The sequence below is a fragment of the Rhamphochromis sp. 'chilingali' genome (assembly GCF_963969265.1).
Source record: "Rhamphochromis sp. 'chilingali' genome assembly, chromosome: 6".
NCBI lineage: Eukaryota > Metazoa > Chordata > Actinopteri > Cichliformes > Cichlidae > Rhamphochromis > Rhamphochromis sp. 'chilingali'.
Genome location: NC_137933.1, coordinates 39,696,766 through 39,720,153, shown reverse-complemented (window position 1 = coordinate 39,720,153; position 23,388 = coordinate 39,696,766). Strand labels below are relative to the sequence as shown.

Genomic DNA, 23,388 nt, shown 5'->3' with positions numbered 1-23,388 from the left:
GAACAGCTTTATATGGCAATTTTATCACCCTTACAAATGCTGAACATTCTTAACTTTTTTCTTCCTGTTGTCACCCACGTGACATATGCATTATGTCCTGTGGGTGGCACAGTGGTGCAGTGCTTAGCCCTGTCACCTTACAGGAAGAAGAGTTCTGGTTTGAACATCAGATCTCTGTGCCTGCACAGATTTCCTCCAGCATATTATACATATATGCATTTCAATAAGGCGAGATCACTTGTAAGAATTTGATTTATTGAGAAGGAGAAATTAATGTATCTGGTGATTTGACTCCTATGACCCATCATGGCATGAAGGAATCGCAGCAGTGATAGGATTTAGGACATGAGCCCCTGGAGTCTGGATGCTGACGGAGGTGAAGATGAGGACTGAGGTCTGACTGATTGAGGCGACTGTCTGGTGGAGATGGGAAGGAGGGTGGGTTCCACGAGTGTAAAAAGGAGAATGTGATAATAAAGGACGTATTCACACAGCGTTACACACTCAGTGTTTGTTTTTAAATTTCGATCGCTTTCTGCAGGAGCTTTCAAGCTGCCCTCCTTCAGCTTCACACCACGCGCAGTTCTCTCTTCAGTTCCTAGCGACATACGCAAGTGGGGAGACATGATCAGATGATTGGGGTCAGGTTTGTGAGTCAGCCTCACCTGACACCACACCCTAAACGCACATCTCCACCCCTCCCCTGCAGATGGAGAGCACAGATTTAAACTACGTGAATTGGAGGCAGAGTGGCTCAAAGAAGGTGGGCAAGAAGACGATGATTTGACTAGATTAATGATGACGGTACTGAGGCTGACAGCATGAGAAAGAGGTAGTGATGTAAAGAACAGAACTAACACCCAGGAAAGTAGTCAGATGATTGATTACAGATCTTCCTTACTGAACTTACAGAAATGCTTTATATTAGGTTAACTGGTGATTCCACATTGGCTGGCAGGTATAGAAAGCGTATTGAATAAAGCACTATATGAATATGTCGTTATGTTTGGTCATACGTGTAGTCTAATGCAGCGGTCTCCAACCTTTTTGGCGCCACGGACCGGTTTATGCCCGACAATATTTTCACGGACCGGCCTTTAAGGTGTCGCGGATAAATACAACAAAATAAAACTAGTACCGGTACCGAAAAAAAGAAGATTTATTCATAACACACATGAAAAGACCCAGGAAAACCGAGTTAACGATAAAAACGGTAACAAACTAATGCTGAAAACCGATAAAACCCTGAAAACCAGACATTTCACACCTGAGCCTCAACTCTCGCGGCCCGGTACCAAACGACTCACGGACCGGTACCGGTCCGAGGCCCGGGGGTTGGGGACCGCTGTTGTATAGTATACACAGTATAGTATAATAGAATACAGCGATATACTTGACATCACCATGTTTAACCAAACAGTACGAGAGTACAGAATATTACAATTGCTTCCCTTTGTTATGCTTTTACGTTTTAATAAAGATGGTAGTTTTATTCACTTTTATTTGCCGGGTTTTCATTTGATGCCATATATATGTTTCTTCTTTTCTTCTTCGCTCTGCACATATACTGGCACTAAATGTCGGACAATGCCCTTCACATAGACATGAGAGTCCAACGCTTGTTGAAGTCAGTTCATACTTTATTTACACACAAAGAAACTGTGGTCAAACACCTGTGATTACACACACTATAAATATTACACAGATCATCAAATACAGACCTTGCTCACTGCCTAGTTAAGTCAAATCATTGGTAGTACGTTGCTAATGTGGAGTAATTGTCCATAAACATGTGTTATTGTCTTTCATGCACACACATTCATCACATCCAAATGGTCATTTCTGTTCTCTGTCCCCTAAAAGAAAGGAAACACAAAGTTTGACTGTGGACCAAAGCTGAACGAGCTTCATTAATTATTAATACATTTTTAATGAATCAGACCTAATTTCATAACGTGAGACACAAACAAACTCCAGATGTTATAAATGTCATTTGAATCGGGATAAATATTCAGATTTCATGTTTTCAAAGGTTCGAAAAGGTTGCCAATGAATAAAAAACACTGAATTATAAAAAACTGAAATTATAATCTGAACCAGCACAATTATTATAAATAGATAAATAATTTTACACCATTAAAACTGAAATACAGATTTAAAGGTTTTTTTTAAGTAATTAATTAATTTTTGTAAAAACAAATTGCAGAATTATTTATTATATTTTAAATATAATTACATTTTTTAACTGATCTGGTTACTTTAAACTCGCATGTCTTTCTTTTAGACTCTCGGTCAGTCCAAACAAAATGAATAAAAATATGAAAAATGTAAACGTTTATGTATATTTCGTTTGTATACCGTATGATATGATGACAGTTTACATTTTCAAACTGAAAGATTTCAGGTTGCGTTAATGGTCTGAAAAAATTCTTCTTATTTAAAAAAAAAAGCAACAACAAAAAAAAACATAAAAGTATGAAAGTTTCAAAATTTTCGATAAAAAAACCAACACATCACAAAATGTTTTTTTAATATTAAGTTTAAAGCTTAAAAACAATATCTGAAATATCTTTACACAAAACTTAAAGCAGTCCAGCAGGCTCTGCAAGTTTCTGATGAGTCTCTTGTTTTCTTGTGAATAAATCCTCCAATCACGTGCCGTCTTATTTTCATGTGACCTGCCTGCAGCAGATCCACTCAGAAAAAGCTTTCCCTCATTTACTGCTAGATAAGCACCCTGAGCGTCATTTATCTTGGCCCTTCATATGTTGGTGGTGGAGTGTGTGGTGGAGAAGTTTTCCATGCGAAAACGAACCACGTTTTCTGTGGGAGGCGGCGGGTACAGGAAGTAGCAGGTAAAGACCTTGCGACAAGCTTTGCGGAAGTTCTCAGACAGGAAGGCGTACAGGATGGGGTTAACACAGGAGTTTCCATAGGACAGGCAGTGGGACACGAGGCGGAAGACATAGGTCGCCTGGGTCAGGGGGAAAGTGCCGAACTCCGCCCACATGACGATGATGTGGTGGGGCATCCAGCAGATAGTGAAGACAGTGACGACCAGGAGGACCGTCTGAGCCGTCTGCAGGGAGAGATAACATATGTGTGAATCTACAGGATGTAGTCGTACAGTATATCAGCATGCCCCTGTATACTCCGGCAGTAATCTCCTAAACGTCTAAATACTTCACCAGTGCTCCACCATCACCATCACTCAGCCAGTGACTTCTCCAACACTCCACATAGTCCACAAACACTCCCTAATCACTTTACAAATACTCTCCGAGCTCCCCACACATACTAAACCAAAACTCCATAAACAATGTGAATTCACTTTCCAAACACTTAGAAATATGCCCGACAAATATTGACCAAACACTCCTCAAAGATTCCTCAAATCTCCATTAATATTCCTCAATATTATCCTCTAAAGTCCACCACCGCCACCACTCAAAGTAATCCTGTTATTCTTTCCTTATTTTCTGTATATACTTTTTCAGTGGCGGATGTTCATATTAAACATGGAAAAATATTTGAATGATGAGGCCAAAATATGTACAACTAATCTCCGCGAGCCAGGAGGTAAATGGACTTATATAGCATTGTTCTACTCTGAGCCAATAACAAGCCACTTCACCCATTTACACAAATATTCGGACAGCACTTTCTTATTATCACACACTCCAATGGATCCATCAGCGGTAATTTGGAGTTTGGCATTTTTCCCATTGATGCTTCAACTTGAGGACTGGAGGAGTCAGCCATCGTCAACCCGCCACTTGCAGCTCAGGCTTCAGACTGCTCTGCACACTCAGTTTCAGACAGGTTTTTCTTCTATTGGATCTGCATGATGTCCTAGAGGGAGAATATTGTTAAAATGCCATCTCGGGCACATGCCTCTGACTGTGACCACGGCAGGCTGACTCACCTGTGGTTCAAAACCCTTTGTGAGGTGCAGCCAATCAGAGGAATTTTGACTTAAAGTGAATGATAAACTGCAAGAGCAGGGCAGCATAATTGCAGAATAAAATAACAAAAGCAAATCTATCAGAGTCCATGAATAAATGAATGAATGTGCTAGAAATTAGAATAAATTGGTCCCCTTTTAAATGCTCATTAACTACAGTATGTTACCATTATATCTGTGAATCACTAGAATCACATTATTTTCCATATTTTTGTCTTTATTTTAATACAGAGCTTTTCTCTCTTAGTTTATTCTTTTCAGTTCTCAGAAATCTTATTTTTGGTGCGATTATTGCAAAGCAAACAATAACCACTCCAACTGCACCTCCCTGAGCCTGTTTTTTCCTGTTAAAATTCAATTCAGTTCAATTTTATTTACACAGCACCAAATCACAACAACAGTCGCCTCAAGGCGCTTTATATTGTAAGGTAGACCCTACAATAATACATACAGAGAAAAAAACCCAACAATCATATGACCCCCTATGAGCAAGCACTTTGGCGACAGTGGGAGGAAAAAACTCCCTTTTAACAGGAAGAAACCTCCGGCAGAACCAGGCTCAGGGAGGGGCGGGGCCATCTGCTGCGACCGGTTGGGGTGAGAGAAGGAAGACAGGATGAAAGACGTGCTGTGAAAGGGAGTTTTTCCTTCCAACTGTCACCAAGAACTTGTCTGATTGTTGGCGGTTTCTCTGTATTATCGTAGGATCTCTACGTTACAATATAAAACAGAAATTTAGGCTCCATATGACCATAACCAGCGAAAAAGTAACCCAAGATAGATCAAATATCCCTCTGCATCATCATGAGCGCATTACACTCAAACTCACCTGTCACCACTCATCCTGCTGGCTCCCCAGCTTATATTCCAGTGGTCCACGATCACTCTTTGTCAGACTGTTTTTGTGTGTTTGTCACAGTTATCTGCCTAGAGTTTTTTTCGGTACTTTTTTAGACCGCTAAGTCATCGTCAGCCCTTCTCTTATCATCCCAGTCTGTTTTGGGACTTTGAGTTTCCTCAGCTGTGATAGTTTATTTAAAATATCTTTTTGAAACATACCAAAGACCTAAATATTGTTTCATGAACTATTTCTTAATCTGTACTTTACCCGTAAGATGGTAATGGCTATTTATTTTACCTTTCATGTTTTATGTTATCTCTTGTTACTGTAGTCACTTGGAAACTAATGGAGATCAGAGTTTGTCCTTTTTTGAGAAGCAAGATTCAAACCGCGTGATGTTTCCAAGGGTCACAGGGTTAAGTGTGAATTAACTGTGTAAGGTCCACATTACAAAACCGTAAGCTATCGCAAGTCTTGGCAATCACTGGACAGTAAATGCATCTTCTAGCGACCAAAAAATCCTAAACAAAAGTTTGTTTCTTTGTTTTTTTTAAATAAAAATCTCCAAACTTGGGGCAAGGAGATGATAACTATTAATTATTAACTGTCAGAAGGCAGGTCTGGACTTCAAAGACTCGGCCAATAATGCAGACACCGATCCTGCTCCACTTCACCTGCACTCGGTAAACACATCACTTAACAGTGTGTCGCTGTTTTACTGCTGAAATACTTCACAGCAGAAACTGAACATAGGCCTGATTATAGATGGAGCTTTAACAAGCTGTTCTCAAAGAATATCTGCATTTCTTGTAAATCTTTGGCAATGAAGAACTGACTTTAAAAAAATGAAAGTAATAACAGAGAAAGTAATAATCCATCCCCAGACACTACATCCTGAAATATATATGAGTTCAGTGTTTGTCTTAACAGCTTCAAACCAATTTTTTTGTTGTCATATTTTTACCGTGACTCATCTCCAAAGTCAGCACATCACATTTCCGCCCACAACCCTGGAACCGCACATTTATCCATACTCAGTTCATGTCAATATTTAATCTAATTAAAAAGCATCTTCTCCCACACAGGCAGCTGCCATTTCACACTTCAACTCGGCAACAAAAGCTTCTCAGCTCTCATTTATTAAGCTTTCGCTCTCCCAAAAGTCCTCACTGCTTTGTCCCAGTTATGTCTGATTTTTTTAAAATGTGTTCACACTCACTTAGTATCCCGTCTGCAAAGATTCTTTCATTATGCTCTCATGAAAATGTTCACTTCACTTGATTTCTACAAGTGTCCTGACTGTTCACAGTTTCCATGCTCTTTTCCATAAAAGGGTTGTTTTGTTCTTGTTTGCTCTCACAAAGTCTAATCCTGTTACAGACAGCACTTCATTCATCCTCCAAACTAAAGCACACCACTAATGTTTACATGGCTACACTTTCAGAAAATGTTGCAAATTTCAAGTTGCAAAAAAACAAACATTCGTTAAAGTGTCATCTTCTCTCCAGAAAAACTCCCACATGTCCTAAAATATTCTCACGTTGTAATCTCTGTCTGAGAGACCCAAAAATATTTGTTATGCTTGTTTTTAACGTCTGTCATACTGTATATATACTATTACATTTGAAGATGATCATAACAAACATGGCCAAAGTACTCCCTGAGAGCCAGAAGCTCAGGCTTCAGACTGCTTTGTTTCCACTCCCACCTGCTGTCAATGAGGGCGGATATCTCTAATATGATCATCTCAGGCACACAGCTGTTCCTTTTTTTTTGTTTGAAAGAAGCACCAGTTAAAGGGAGCTAAAGCATCTTTTTTCAGACAGAAGATGACCTGAAAGCCTGAATTAAGGCCCAGTGTAACATTCAAGGATTACTTTGAACTGTAAATCAAGCAAAGCTGATGTAGCCAAGACTAAAACTGTGGAGCCTTTGCGACTTTTGTGGGTTTAAGACTAGTCTGATGCAAAAGCAGGTGAGTGTGTTAGCTGATGGACAATGATAAAATACGCAGGGCTTTATAATATATCCAAACAGAGCGGCCGACAGGTGATAGATGACAGTCTGTCCACTTCAGACGTACAAACAGACTCTGAGCGCTGAAAGCAATCCAGCTACGCTCACTTTTACATTTTCCACAACTGAGTCTCACAAAAATAAAATTTCTCTCAGGTGAAGGACGGTGCTCGGCTGAATCCTGGGTTTCAAACATCTTCAAACATCAACTAATTTTATATTTGAGCATTACAAGATGTATTCACTCGTATATTTAACTTCTCCTCCATCACCATCAGGAGGCATCTGAGCCCAACAAACCAAGCAGAGTCCTGATTTGAATATCACTGAATCAAAGCCAGCGCTAAACCTGAAAATCTCTTGAAGACATGGAGACAGAGTAACTCCATAGAGGCTGCGAGACCCTTACAAGAAGTAGGAGACAGCTGATGAAGGTGTACTGTGGGGATCTGTTGTTGATTTAAAAGTTCACACAGCGAACACTGATTCGATTTAGTTTTTTCTCTCTTTACTGCACAAAGATCAATAAAACTATTCATCCTCAGGACTGTGGGCAGATGAAACTGACCAGCAACCGAGACGTCTGCGTTTCATTGTATGAGACTGAAGATAACAGCTGACTGCGTGTCTGACAGCGAGGCTGGAAATGGCATGTCCTCCGAGATGATCTCAGTTCCAAAGTAATCATGCCGGGTCTTCTTGCTTTTTGAACTCTTGTGTTGAAATCATTGTTTTTTGCAGCTAAATCTGCGTCGTAAAATTTTATTGCAGTCTTACGTGAAGAGATGAGACTCAGCACTCAACCCGAACATCTGCTGAAACATTATACTGTTTATATGGAAACAATCTCTCTGTTTTCAGCTGCATTAAAGATTCCACGACCTTTCTAAAAGGTTGTACAGAGCCACATGTCCACTGCATGCTCAGCATCTGAATATGGACACACTGGATTCTATTTTAAAGAGCTGTTGGACTAATGTGTTTTTCTTTATAACAGTAACCCTGGCAAGTTAAGAGCAACAGACTCACTAATGCCACCGACAGACAAAACTGCACTAAACAGTGCCCAGATGGAAAATCTCAGCTGATTGCTTAATATGGAGTTGAGGACTTTTCCAAGAAATATTTTGAAAAGGTTGTTTGGTGTGCTAACCACTGCAGCATGCTTGCCTCACAGCAAGAAGGCCCTGAGTTCACCATCAGGTCAGGATCTTTCTGTGTGGAGGTTGCATGTTTTCCCCGTGTTTGCGGGAGGTCTCTCTGGTACTCTGGCTTCCTCCCACAGTCCAAAGAAATGCAGTTAGTGGGGTTCACATCTAAATTGCCCATAGGTGTGAATGTGAATGCACAGACTGGTGACCTGTCCAGTGTGTACCCAAAGACAGCTGGGATAGGCTCCAGCGCCCCCGCGACCCTGAATCGGACAAGCGGAAGAGGATGGACGGATGGATTCTGTTCCACAGGTCCTCTTATTTCATAAGTTGATGCAAATATTTGTAAATTCAAACAAACTAATGTAGTCCGGATGGAAAGCACTGAAAGGTGCCAAGTTTCCAGCCCCTTATTTAATTTCAAACATAATAAATTCACAGGTGTTGTTTAGTCATACGATGCGTTGTTATATTTTATTACATGGTTTTATTGTCTTTCTTGTTTGTGTGAATTCATATGATGTTTCTGCTCTCACACTTTAATCAAGTGTGTTATCTAACCATGTCACACCAGCATAAAACCTTGCACAAATATTGTAACAGGAAAGAACTGATGAAACATTTCTTGGTTTATTTATGCCTATTTTGGGTGTTTTGCATATTTCTGACCACATATTGTATATATATATATATATGTGTGTGTGTGTGTGTGTGTGTGTGTGTGTGTGTGTGTGTGTGTGTGTGTGTGTGTGTGTGTGTGTGTGTGTGTGTGCAGTGTGTGCAGTGTTAGGGAGTAACGGAATACATTCTTTTACGTATTTAAAATACAAAATATGAGTAACTGTATTCTGTTACACTTACCATTTAAAAAGGTGGTAATCAGAATACAGTTACTTTGTTGAAATAAATTGAATACACGGCGGCCATCTCCGGTTTAATGTGTTAGCTTAAGCCCTCTCTATGCCTTCTCCAATTGTGGTTTAGCTCAGTTAGATGAGCATACGGTCATATATCACATGCCTGAGAGTAGCAAGCCCGGGTTCGAGTATGACCCATGGCCCTTTTTTTAAATGGGTCAGTTACACAATGGACCCAGAGCCAGCAGTGCACGGGCAGACCCGCAGCCCGCACAGCCGGTCCAGCTGCTGGGCCAGATGCTTGCGGAGATCATGGCGATGCATAAAGATGCAGAGAGCAGAGATTGACAAACTTCAGTACCCAGCCAAGAGCCAGACCCAGGCATTGGAGAGGATGGATGGGGCAACTGTGCACCCCCTCTCTAAGGGGTGCCTAAAAAGTAGTACTGAAAGCTATCTATATCTGAGGCCTTAGAAGCTTCTATCCCTCTGGTATACCATAGAGATAGAATCTAGGACAATAAACCAGATGTTCTCCACTGAACCATCCAAGGTAGGGGAACAGTATGAGAACAGCCCCACTACAGCTGGAGACAGAGCAATACTTTAAGAGCATCTGGGATGAGGACGCAACCCAACATGAACGAGAAATCAATTCACTGATACACACCACAAGGAGGTACAGCAATCACATCAGAATGTCATTCGGACTACAGATGTGTAGTCAGATGGTAACAGAGAGAAGGAAGGTAGCCAGAACTGAGGGGATTGCACTACCAGAAATTTACATACAGACATCGAGGGCAGCTGCAAGTGCCTGTGTAACATATGTGTTAAATACTTGTGAATTTCACCCAAAACACTTTCTTTTTTTGGATTAAATATGTCATTTTTGCATCTCACTCTCCTACCTGTGTGATCTGAGTCTGTGTGCGTTCATGTGCATGTGTGCGCTGCGTGGTGACGTAGGCGCGTGCATGTGTGCCCCGGTCACAGCTCCTTTCAGCATGGCCGGAGGTAAGTCACTGCCACGTTGCTCTCAGCTAATTAAAGTTTGTTTGGATCCCAAGCTGTAGTGTGAATACAGCCGAACCGCCGCGTTTTTGTTTGTCATTAAGAGACTCATTCGGGATAAGTTTTGTGGAGGGCGGAGTTCACTAATATACACTTATAATGAGTTTTAGTCGAGAACGCAGCTAAAATGCTAGCATGCTAAGTTAGCCTGATCGCTAGCGGCTTGAGAGCGTACTCGCGGCAGTCTCTCTTTTTTTAATAGTGATGGGTCGTTCGCGAACGAAATGGCTCTTAGAGCCGGCTCTTTGACGTGAACGACGCGAGCCGGCTCCTTATCGCGAGCCGTCACGTGGGTTTTTGTTTTTTTTCTTTCTCTCAGCCTCTCTCTCGCACTTTTTTCCGCTTCACTCTGCACGCGAGCCTTGTGCTTTACGCTGGGCAGAGGGGGGAGGGGCGGTAGTTACACTCAGTAGCACAGGAACAGAGCCAGAGAGAGAGAAAGAGAGGCAGGGACAACAACATTAGAAAGGTATAGTAATCATCCACAACTATTTTCAGTTGCAGATGATAAAGGATTGAGAAAGTTTATTCATGCAGGTCCATATGACAGAGAATATGCATGTTCTTTTAGTTTTCATATTATAATTTATATTTAATTGTGTTGTGGTTTGCAGTGTTTTGTGTTCTTTTCACTTTAAATTTGTGAAAGGAAAAAGCTGAAAATTTAAATAGTTAAAACTTGAAATGTGAATAGTTGAGTTTTGTATTATATGATTTATTTATTACATTTTATGTGGAGTGAATAAATAAAAGTATATTTACGGTGGCCCCTAGAGACAAAGCACATACAAACTTCAAATCACGTACGAACTCTGAAGCATGTACAAACTCCAAAACACGTAAAAACACGTACAAACTCCAAAACACGTAAAAACTCCAAAACACGTACAAACTCCGAAGCACGTAAAAACTCAGAAGCATATAAAAACTCAGAAGCACATAAAAACTCAAAACACGTACAAAAGACAACAGAAGTGCTCCAGGATGCTGGGTACAGTGTTGAGCCTTTGTTATCTTGTGGCTACACAAGCCAGCAAGTACCAACGACCGGATTTGGTGTGTGGTAATAACAGGTAAATGAACTTTTTTTTAAATTATTTGAATATATATATGAGTGCCTGTGTATAAATACACAAACAATACACACATGCTTTCAATTGTGTAATTTAAGTGATCTAGTAGCTCTGCTTTGGAAGTTCAGTTCATGCTAGAAATGTGTTTTGGAGTTTGTACGTGTTTTGTCTCTAGGGGCCACCGCATATATTTATATATAAACATATATAAATAAAACCACTTGTTTTTATGTTAGTAATTCCTTTTGTGCATAATTTTATATTATTGTTAATAATAAATTAATTAAAGCAACAAAACAACCTGAAGAGCCGGTTCGGAGCCGAAAGAGCCGGCTCTTTTTAGTGAGTCGAACCGAAAGAGCCGGATCTCTAAAAAGAGCCGGAAATCCCATCACTATTTTTTAAGCAGAGTGAAGCTGACCCCCCACCCACTTGAAACGTAAAGGCAAATAGGCGGAGCGGTTAGTGCTACGTTTGTGCAGATTTGTGCAGGTAAAATTAGCGTTTGTGCTGCTACGGTTTCCGAGATATTAAACTTTATTTTATAGGTCATTCAAAGGTCACCATCCCCCCAGACTGCTCCAAAACGGGCCAAAATGGTCTACTTTTTTAGTGCTACGTTTGTGCTGATTTGTGCAGGTAAAATTAGCGTTTGTGCTGCTTCTGTTTTAAAGATATTAATGAAAATGTAAAGGTCAACCAGCCCCCCCACATTACCCAAATCCAACAAAAGTGGTATCAAACGTTTGTGCTACGTTTGTGCTGGTTTGTGCTGCAAAGATTTTCGTTTGTGCTGCTATCATTTTAAAGATATTAATAACAATTTCTAGAGGTCATCAGAGGTCAACCAGCCCCCCCACATTAATTAAATCAAACAAAATGGGTGTCAATCAACTGTGCTACGTTTGTGCTGGTTTGTGCTGCTAAAATTTTCGTTTGTGCTGCTTCTGTTTTAAAGATATTAATGAAAATGTAAAGGTCAAAAGGTCAACCAGCCCCCCCACATTACCCAAATCCAACAAAAGTGGTATCAAACGTTTGTGCTACGTTTGTGCTGGTTTGTGCTGCAGAAATTTTTGTTTGTGCCGTTATTATTTTAAAGATATTAACAAAAATTTCTAGAGGTCAACCAGCCCCCCCATATTAATGGAATCAAACAAAATGGATGTCAAACGTTTGTGCTGGTTTGTGCTGCAAAAATGTTTGTTTGTGCTGCTAACATTTTAAAATGTTTAATAAAATAACGTCTTGATGCGTGCTTAATCATCCAGGTAAGTAAATCCCAAAAGGTTGATTCTGTTCATCTGGACATTTTCAGTTGGAGAAACGTTTCGTCACTCATCCAAGTGACTTCTTCAGTCTCAGCTGACTGCAGGTTTCCCCAACCTTATAAACAGTACATTTGCATAGTGAAGGAAACTAGCGCCACTGAATGAACAATGTGCCGGGGGGTTAATTCCATGATTGTTAGTATGCAAATTCTTATGACCATTGATCAATGACAACTAATCAAAGCCTATTGATCAATGGCAGTGAGTACCATTCACAGAAAGTGGGGAATGGCTACAATCACAGCATTGTAGGATGGCGAAAGATGTACCCTTGGGCCCCCCTTCTTGATCCAGAGATGGTCAGCATCCTGACAGCCCGATGGACGAAGCTGTCTCTCAGTCTGCTGGTTCTGCCCCGGAGGCTCTTCAGTATCCTTCCTGATGGCAGCAAACTGAAGACGCTGTTGAAGGGATGAGTGGAGTCACCTGTAATGGAGACGACCTTCCAGATGAGGCAGGTGCAGTAGATCTCCTGGGGAGGGAGGCAAGAGAGGTCCCCACAATGCTCTCGGCTGCTCTCACTACCCGTTGTCATTTTTTCCTGCAGAACCCAATGCAGGAGTCATACCACACAGTGATGCAGCTGGTGAGGATACTCTCAACTGTGCCTCTGTAAAAGGTGCTCATAATGGGGGTTGAATCTCTTGTGCTTCTCAGTTTGCAGAGGAAGTAGAGTCACTGTTGGTCTTCTCCACATTCAGGGACAGGTTGTTGTTGCTGTACCACTCTGGCAGATGGTTAACTTCACCCCTGTAGTAGATCTCGTCGTGGGTCAGCAGAGTGAAGAGAAGGGAGCTCAACACACATCCTTGGGGAGCCCCCGTATTCCGTGTTCTTGGGCTGGAGGTGTTGCTGTTGACCCGTACTGTCTGCTGTCTTCCTGTCAAGAAATCTAGCAGCCCGTTATACAGCAAGGTGCTGATCCCCAGCAGATCCAGTTTGTGAATGAGTTGCTGGGGAATGATGGTGTTGAATGCTGAACTGAAGTCTATGAACAGCACTCTGACATATGAGTCTCTAGTGTTCAGATGTGTGAGGGCTGAGTGAGGGGCAGTTGAAATGCCATCATCGGTTGAGCGTTTTGACCGGTATGCGAACTGAAATGGATCCAGGTTGGGGGAAAGCAATAATTTGATTTGATGCATGACTAACCGTTCAAAGCACTTAACTTAATAATGATGGAGGTGAGTTTGACAGGACGGTAGTCCTTAAAGCAGGAGATAGATGACTTCTTGGGTTCAGTAATGATGGTGGAGGGATCTCCACACACTGTCTGGGGATTGTGTCACCACGGTCTGTAGAGTGGGCTTGTAGTCTGTGATGGTTTGTATTCCTTGCCACTGCCTCCAAGTATCTCTGCTGTCGCTGAAGCTTTGCTGTAGCTGATGCCACGTGACAGGTTTGCCCTTGCTGTTCTTAGACTCACCTAATTCCCGGCTCTGAAGGCTTGCATTTTTCAACTTTAGGAGCATTTAAACCTGACCTGTGAGCCATGGTTTCTGATTGGCCCAGACAGTGATAGTCCTGGTCTCTGTGACATCATCGATGCATTTTGGGATGTAGGCAGTGACAGTTTCTGTATATTCCTGAAAGTCTGTGGTGTTGTCGTGTGTGGCGGCCTGTGGTGGAAAAGCAGTGCCTCTGAGGACCCTTCTGGCCACACCTGTACCTGCTTACGAACTGGTTTGGTGACCTGCAGTCAGCTGAGACTGAAGAAGTCACTTGGATGAGTGACGAAACGTTTCTCCAACTGAAAATGTCCAGATGAACAGAATCAACCTTTTGGGATTTACTTACCTGGATGATTAAGCACGCATCAAGACGTTATTTTATTAAACATTTTAAAATGTTAGCAGCACAAACAAACATTTTTGCAGCACAAACCAGCACAAACGTTTGACATCCATTTTGTTTGATTCCATTAATATGGGGGGGCTGGTTGACCTCTAGAAATTTTTGTTAATATCTTTAAAATAATAACGGCACAAACAAAAATTTCTGCAGCACAAACCAGCACAAACGTTTGATACCACTTTTGTTGGATTTGGGTAATGTGGGGGGGCTGGTTGACCTTTTGACCTTTACATTTTCATTAATATCTTTAAAACAGAAGCAGCACAAACGAAAATTTTAGCAGCACAAACCAGCACAAACGTAGCACAGTTGATTGACACCCATTTTGTTTGATTTAATTAATGTGGGGGGGCTGGTTGACCTCTGATGACCTCTAGAAATTGTTATTAATATCTTTAAAATGATAGCAGCACAAACGAAAATCTTTGCAGCACAAACGTAGCACAAACGTTTGATACCACTTTTGTTGGATTTGGGTAATGTGGGGGGGCTGGTTGACCTTTACATTTTCATTAATATCTTTAAAACAGAAGCAGCACAAACGCTAATTTTACCTGCACAAACCAGCACAAACGTAGCACTAAAAAAGTAGACCATTTTGGCCCGTTTTGGAGCAGTCTGGGGGGATGGTGACCTTTGAATGACCTATAAAATAAAGTTTAATATCTCGGAAACCGTAGCAGCACAAACGCTAATTTTACCTGCACAAATCAGCACAAACGTAGCACTAAAAAAGTAGACCATTTTGGCCTGTTTTGGAGCAGTCTGGGGGGATGGTGACCTTTGAATGACCTATAAAATAAAGTTTAATATCTCGGAAACCGTAGCAGCAAAAACGCTAATTTTACCTGCACAAATCTGCACAAACGTAGCACTAAAAAAGTAGACCATTTTGGTTTGTTTTGGAGCAGTCTGGGGGGATGGTGATGTCATCAGCAAAAAATATAACTTTTAATATCTCAGATACTGTAGCAGCACAAACGCTAATTTTACCTGCACAAATCAGCACAAACGTAGCACTAAAAAAGTAGACCATTTTGGCCCGTTTTGGAGCAGTCTGGGGGGATGGTGACCTTTGAATGACCTATAAAATAAAGTTTAATATCTCGGAAACCGTAGCAGCACAAACGCTAATTTTACCTGCACAAATCTGCACAAACGTAGCACTAACCGCTCCGCCTATTTGCCTTTACGTTTCAAGTGGGTGGGGGGTCAGCTTCACTCTGCTCTTTTTTTAACAGCATGCACTCTTTTTTCCTTCGTCAGGAGAGGTGTACTGGCAGTCGCATGACACACACAGATCGAACGCATATTTCTGTGTTGCAGGTATGGAGATGTTCTTATGTTTTGGAGATGCAGTCTTTCATTTATTGTTCTTATAAGTTGTTTTGATGTTTTTTCAGTGACATATTATTTATTTTGTGCTTTTTGTTTTTGAGAGCTTAAGTTAATGTTTTAAAACAATTTGTTGTATTTGATTCATTACATTAATGTACATTAATGAAGCTGCAGGCACAGCTCCTTTCAGCATGGCCGGAGGAGAGGTGTACTGGCAGTCGCATGACACACACAGATCGAACGCATATTTCTGTGTTGCAGATGTGCAGTAAAGAGCCAAAGACCCAGTACTGTCTCCTGCCTCTTACTTTCACGCCAGAACACAACGCAGAACAACAGGCGTAACACATGAACGGGTTACACTGGGAATAGGAAAATGAAGACCATGAAGAGGCCACAAGGAAAGTCACACCCACCAAAATCCTGCAGAGAATAATGCAACTTCTGAGGAGTGAGCTGTAGAGGAAGAACACGACCCAGGCAATCAACACCTAAGCCAGGGGTGGGCAACTCCAGGCCTTGAGGGCCGGTGTCCTTGCAGGTTTTATATGTGTCCTTGAACCAACACACCTGATTTAAATGGCTAAATTAGCTCCTCAACATGTCCTGAAGTTCTCCAGAGGCCTGGTATCGAACTAATCATGTGATTCAGGTGTGCTGACCCAAGGTGAGATCTAAAACCTGCAGGACACCGGCCCTCGAGGCCTGGAATTGCCCACCCCTGACCTACGCCCTGCAGGTGATCCTTGGGTTGTTGAGAATGACCAAGGCAAGATCCTGTGGGACTTCCAGATACAGAGGGACAAACTGGTGAGGGCTAACCAGTTGGACATAGTGGTGGACAAGCAGAGGAAGACAGGATAACAACATCAGGAAGAAGGAACGTGAAAAGTTCAAGAAGTACCAAGGACTGAGAAAGGAGCTTGAGAGATGTGGAGGGTGATGGCAAAAAATGGTCTGATCTGAGCACTCGGGGCAGTGACCCTCAAACTAGGCTATTGACTCCAGCAGATCCCAGAAACGTCATCCAAGGAATCTGTCCAGAAGAGCGCAGTCCTGGGAACGATACAGCGCAGGACCCTCAAGGCCCGAGTCCTCTGGTTGACTTGGGTCTGGTGGATCCGAGCTTGAAGGATAAAGACCGTCCACAGGGCGAGCTGGGATATATTTATATATACAGCAGTATGTCCTCACAAAGAACTCAGCTGGCTGGTGTTTCCGTGACACTGAAACATCAATCTGACGTGAGCGCTTACATAATTGTTATCAGTGTTATGGTGTCTCTTGTTTCCACAGAGGATGGAACTGGTGTGAATGAAGGCCCAACATTTCTCTCCTCTTCAGACTTTGTGGGAATCTCCTCTATTCTTAGTCCTGTTGTCTAAATATTTACCCAGTAGCGTTTATTCCTGCTCCACTGACCCGAGAAGCAGCAGATACTTTGTTGTAAATTGCCTGTAGCTAATGTCTCTCTGATCTGTTGGTACGGGAGATCTGCACACTGTCGCCTGCCAGCTAGGACCAAGTAACTCAATCTTTGAGGCTTGTCGCCCACACCTGTCATGTTGAACTTCTACTGCTCCACAGCTGTCACACTCTGGGCAAACTATGACCTACATGATGGGGCAGGTGAGCTAACACAACTGAGCTGCTGGCTGAACAGGTTTGACTGTGATGGTGATGTTTAATCATATTATATTGATTTTTTCTTGTTCCCTCAGTGGCTTTAAACCTGAGGTTCCATATTATGCAGACCAAAGCATACATTTTAAATAGAATAACAAAAATCAACTTCATTAGTTTCAAATACCTCTCCACCCTTATCATGGTGTGATGGGGGTGTCCTTGCTCAATTAATCCCAAGATCAGTATTGCTGGTGACAAATGCCCCTGGCAGGGTCTCTGAAAGCAAAGTGTCGGCAATCTGAAAAAGGAGACATAGCCCCCTCATAGAGCCATGCCTGGTAAAGACGCTAACTGGCCCGCCCCCAGCAAAGAGAAAAGACATTCAGAGTTCCTCAGCGTGACAGAAAACTGATGTTCAACTACAGATGTAATCAGTTTGATATTCTAATACAAGGGAAAGAAGTCCAATTTCAAAAATACATCTCTTTTTTTCTATAAAGAAATGCTGATTTGATTTGGGCTTAAATTCTAAGAAATAAATGTGTAAAATTACAGAAACAGTTCTATTAGCACATTACGCAGACCGTCCCGTAATCCACAATCAGACATTTTTTAACTGGCAGAATCTGTATTTTGTTTTGCTTTTTGTTAATGTGAAAATTATCCGTTTTTATGGTACATAGTGAAAAAACACAAATTTTCTGATATTTTATTGTTTATCTATTACTTATTTATTTTGGCGTAGTATGAAATGCCATGGGGGAGGTCCACCAGACCTAAAAGAAACAGGTGCTGTCTTACACCAGACTCTTTGCTCTAACAACTCAGATGCTGTTTCAATTAAGGATTACAACTTATTGTAGAGAAGATAAAAAGCTAGAGAACCCATGCAAACACGGGGCAACATGCTCCAGAAGAGATGCTCGAGATGGGCAACGTTTCCCCACATTTCAAATGAATGCGGTTCCTTTTTACCACTAAACATTCTAGTTTGTGAATCACTTCTATATGCTAAGCACCAGAGTTATAAGCATATGCATTTCTAAAAAACAAAATATATGCAAAAACAAAAAAATATTTGCTGATAAAACAAGATGGCTGCATGTGCATTCAGGTAGGCACCACTTTTTTCTTATTTGTTTTTTTAAAACTACCCTCTCCACGTCATCCCTGTTACAGCTTCTTTCTCCCGAACTGAGCTGTGTTTCCTGTAAGAAAAACAGATCAACGTTCAAGCTCTGCTAATGCTCCTTTTCTTATCTCTCCTTTAAACGTAACTGTTCTCTCCATGTGGCTCACAGAGAAAGAAGACAGAGAGGACAGCGCCAAGAAGAAAAGACCACCTTCAGTGCCAGCTGCTATTGTTTTAGAGGAGCTCATAAGTTTCTTTTTCAGGCAAAACCTTTTAAGATGAGCCAGTTCTTCATAATGAACCTGTTTCCTTTTTTTTTTAATTAAAGAACCTGTTTATATTCTGGGAGAAAAAAAACATAGCCTGGCAGCCAAAAGTTTCATATAAAATAACTCATTTCTTACAGTTAATACAGCTGCCAATCATCCTGTTACAGGGAATCCTCCTCAGCATCTCTTCATCGTAACAGTAACAGTGTTCAAACAGCCCGCTGGTGCTCGTTTTCAGTTTTGACTCTCTCTTTTTCCTGTATGGTTTGATAATACTGTGCACTGGCTTGCTGCTGTACCAGTACCAGACCCATAGTCCCTACCAGTTTGGATGAAAGTTTACTTACAGGAAACAGCAAGCTGTCTTTCCAACAACTCATTAAAAATAAAAGCTGGAACACCTGCAGCCTTTTTAATTCACGAGCCATGTGTAATGCATTTACAACTGAGTGATTCTTCCACAGAAGGTAATCGTATGCTTGGTCTCCCTGCATGCAGCGCAGCACAGAAGGAAGAGGAGACCCTTACTTTTTTTTTGGAGCGCTCAGACTTCTTGGACATGTTCTTCATTTTTTTATGGAGATGAAATAAAATCTGGAGAGAAAAAGTAGAGCAGACAGATTAATTTTGAAGGAAATACTTCTTAATGATTTATCAAAAACGGATCAACTGGTCTGTAAACAGCAAATGCATCAACTTGGTCAACTTGTACTCATATCAGCAGCTGAAGGTTAAAGTTACACAGATGCCAGCTGGAGGAAGTCACAGGCCACACCAGAGGACTTTTATTGTGACAGTCGGCTGTTACATAAACACAAACTGACTCTGTGCTACTTCAGCTTGACACTTTTATCTGATAAGTGACTTTAACCGTGAAAAAAATCCAAATAAATGAACCTGGAATTTATTGTGAATTTATTTATTAATTAGTTCCCTGGTAACCGAATTACAGCCACTTTCAGGAAGCAACAGAAATGTTCATTTTAAATCTGTTTAATCTAATCAATGTGTAGTTCAAGTCAACAATCTGTAGGTATTAAAAGCACTTCGCCAATAAAATAAATACATTTTTCACATTCCAGTGGCAAGCTGGGATTGGTTCCAGCCCCCCTGTGAACCTGAAGGGGATAAGCTGATGGAAGGACGGACTTGTACTCATTTAATACTTATTATTTTGTAAGTTTTGTTTGTTTATTAAATAAGTGAGAGCAAATGGTTAACCCATCAGAACTGAATTTATATGTAAAATTAATATTTTTGTATTATTTGTTTATTAAACAGTGCAAACGTGTTCAGAGATTTTTCTTTGGCTGGATTCCAGACTTTTATTAGCAGAAAATGTGATTAATTGCGTTTTAAAGCAATTAATGAATGAATCAGAAAATATTTTACACATAAACTGATAATAACTGCTACAGGTATCGCTGAACGGTTATTTATGACTGACTTATAACAGATCAGCTTTGACGCTCACAGATCTCTGACAGTCTGATCATAAATTTAAATGCAGAGGATGGATATTAAACCGGTTATCAGGGGTCTAGGATGCTGATGTTTTTACTGCCTGGTTTAAAGAAAATGAACCATATTTGATGTTAAGTTTCATTTAAATAAAACAGTTGGGGAAACGAATATTTAACCTCTGGGAAATGTCTCGATAATCATTACGATGAAGCAAAAGCTTCTTACCTGCGTCTGGTGCGTTTATTCTGAAACTTCAGCTGGGTATTTTGTATGATGTTATCATAGTTTGGTCATATCGGTTTATCACATGTGACCCACATTAAGCTGACCTATTGAATTGGTTTTATTCTGAAGCGCCACACCGGTGCTGGTGAGTGCGCGCCTCACGCGCGTTTATACGCACAGCTTTTATGATCTGCAGGACTTTGTGCACGGCCTTTGGACCTTCTGCTCTGTTCTTAATGCCTGTTTTACTGCAGCTGGGGGTCAAACATTACCCCGTTAAATGCCTCCTATTTTGAACTGACCTTAGTGTAACAGCAGCTGATGAGGAGCAGCGGTAGCAGGTACCCCAACACCAGGAGGGTCACTTTGTAGGCGTTTTTGGAGGCTCCGGCCCAGTCCTCCCAGCAGAAAGTTCCGTTGTGGTAGCTAATGAGGCCCTGGTGCTTGGCCACCGGCACCGAGCACACCAGAGACATCGTCCAGATGACGCACAGCCCTGCCAGTGCGTTCCTTGGGCTCCGGACGCTCAGAGATTTGTTGGAGCGCACCACGGCAATGTAGCGGTCCACGGACATGGCCACGAGCGTGAAGATGCTCACAAGCATGTTGACGGTGAAGATGTAGTGTACAAACGTACAGAGGAAGGCCCCGAACACCCACTCCGGCAGAGTGTAAATGGTGGCTTGGAAGGGCACGCAGAAGAGCAGGAAGCCGAGGTCCGCCACGCTCAGGTTCAGGATGAAGATGTTGGTCGGGCTAAGCGAGCGCCTCCCAACTCCTCCTCCACTTCCACCGCCGCCTCCCCCACCTGCGCTGTACCCCACCTTCCCTATCACTACTAGCACTAAAATGTTCCCCACCACCCCCAACACGAAAATGATCCCGAACACCACCGGCACAATCACCGACTCCGGTGTGTGTCCGTCGTCCTCTGACCGATTGAACTCGGGGAGGTCAGGCACGGAGCAGGAGTCGTTTACCGGGAGCGCCATAGTGGGGCAGCTGGAGGGTTAGAGGTGCAGAGAGGGACAGGCTGACAGAAAGACCAGCTCCATGATCCCGATCAAACACCTCCAGCAGCGGAGTCAGCTCTGAGACTCTGAGGACTCCTGGAAACACTGCAAGTTTAGGGAAACGTTGAAGGCTGTTTCCTGTCCGGGGACTTCAAAGTAAAGCCATGTTATTCAAAAGGTAGTCCTCTATTTCTTACTTTTATTCGTGCTAATAAAGAACCTAGATGTTCAGCAGTGAACAAAGCATCTTCATTTCATCTTGAGAAAGAACAAAACAAAACGTCACTGAGAACCAGAGCACATAAAACAGTATTAGAGTGAAGGCACAAAAAGCAGGTGAAATTTTACATCTTAAAGATGTCAACAGATTCCTTTAAAAGCTCAGGAGATATTTAGTTAATTGAAATTATTTATAAAACAAAAAGTTCACTTTTTAGGGAGTAATGCAAATAAAAAAATAAAAAAGCTCCAATGCAGTGTGTGTGCAAACATTTTATGAAACTCAAACAACACTTTTTAAAACAAAAACTATGGACCTGTTATTATTTACATCAGATGCATATTTTTAAAGATTTGTGTCCCAGAGATAATGTCACTTTTTAACATGTTGTGATATAGAGACTAAAGTGCATGGCATTTGTTGTTGTCACTGTATATTCTTGTATAATAGGTTTCTGGTCACTTTATATAGTTAAACGCTATGAGTGTGGAGTGTAAGAGTTCGACCTTTTGCAAAAATGAGCAGGAATGAAGCTGAACTACTAAGAGTTGGTTTGATATTTTGTGCTTTTTCCTCATTATTTTTTGTCCATTTTTGTATCAACTCATGTTTATACAATATAGATTCTGTTTATGTTCTTTGATAGGTTTAAAGTGCTTTTTTATTTATTCGTATCTGTTTTTCTCTCCTAATAACTAACAGAATATCAGTGACCTGGGTTTCGTGATGTTTCTCCTCCTCAAAACTTTCTGTGTCGCTCCCAGCTGTCTTGACCAACGAGGCTTTTATTTTGTTGAGCAATTTGTTTGCCATTTCCCGTTCAGAAGTTTCGAGGCGTGTCTCAAGTTCGATTGATTTCGATGGCACTTCGTACACGCTGAGCTTTTACTGTCTGCTACGAGTCACCACAGCGTTTCATTCACGTCAATATTTAGTTTAAAAAACGAAGTTTCTGTGAGTCTAAAATCGGACTATATCTGATCACTTTTAAACTTTTAAACTCGGTTACACTAAAATCCTCTCGTGCTGATAAGTCTAACTGTGGATCATTGCACGCACAGATTATGTTTTATCTGGTGAGATAACATTATCACACATTACATCACACATTTTCTACGAGTGCTTCTCAACCTGCAGTCTTTACTGAACCAAGAAGCCTGAGAAAAAGTACTGTTCTGCTTCAGAGCAACACACCTGTGCTCAGGATGCTGTGGAGAACTAAGTAGGAGCCGTGGCCTGTTAATAATCCATATTTTAAACCGACCACTTTATTAAGAACACATACGCAGTCTAATGAAACCCAAAACAACAGCACAGATTCCAGTTTTGTTCTTTTATGCTCATTAAAGTTGCAGTAGGAGGTGGTTCACTGCATATTGAAAAGTGTTCCTAATATTTTTTCCTAGTATAATAAACGTGTAACCCAGGTTAAAACCTGTTGATGAATCAACATATCACTTCCTCTCGCATTGCCTCATTACTTTTGGACCTGTTTGGTTTCTGCTACCTGGTGCTCTGAATGGGTCAGTTACCATTTTATATTTACCAGCCTCGCTAGTGCTGTTTATGTTAAATGAACACAGATATTGTTGTGTAATTAAGGTTTTTTTTATGCTTTCATACTTATACTTTTATACAGCTTATAAGATTATATTTGGACAAAACTTTACTTAATTTAATGTTGTGCAACATCAGTCAGTCACTGTTACTTGAGCTGGTCAAGCATGAGGAAAGTCATGTAGTTTAAAAAAAATTTTTTTACAGAAAATGTAAAATAATTAAACAAAAAAAGTCAGATTTTTGGTTTTGGTGGAGCTTTTAAAGGAGATAAACAAAACAAAACTTACGTTGTAGTGCTAACATATAACTGAGTAATAAACTAACTGCTCAGATAAACTCACCTAACATCCAAGAGAAGAATGGGAGCTTGAATACGTGTT

The 23,388-nt window shown here is 41.2% G+C and overlaps 1 protein-coding gene and 1 long non-coding RNA gene across 2 annotated transcripts; one reads left to right on the top strand and one right to left on the bottom strand.

The window, feature by feature from the left end:
• Positions 1 to 1,668: 1,668 nt before the first annotated feature.
• Positions 1,669 to 21,292, bottom strand: galr1b (galanin receptor 1b). The gene is made up of 3 exons (XM_080884846.1): positions 20,518 to 21,292; positions 19,055 to 19,120; positions 1,669 to 3,079 (listed from the first exon to the last, which is right to left on the bottom strand). Exons 1-3 carry the CDS (start codon positions 21,205 to 21,207, stop codon positions 2,762 to 2,764), a joined length of 1,074 nt encoding a protein of 357 aa, XP_080740972.1. The 5' UTR covers positions 21,208 to 21,292; the 3' UTR covers positions 1,669 to 2,761.
• Positions 15,396 to 19,817, top strand: LOC308398293. The gene is made up of 2 exons (XR_013971910.1): positions 15,396 to 17,128; positions 18,427 to 19,817. It is a non-coding gene; the product is annotated as an uncharacterized lncRNA (long non-coding RNA).
• Positions 21,293 to 23,388: the final 2,096 nt, after the last annotated feature.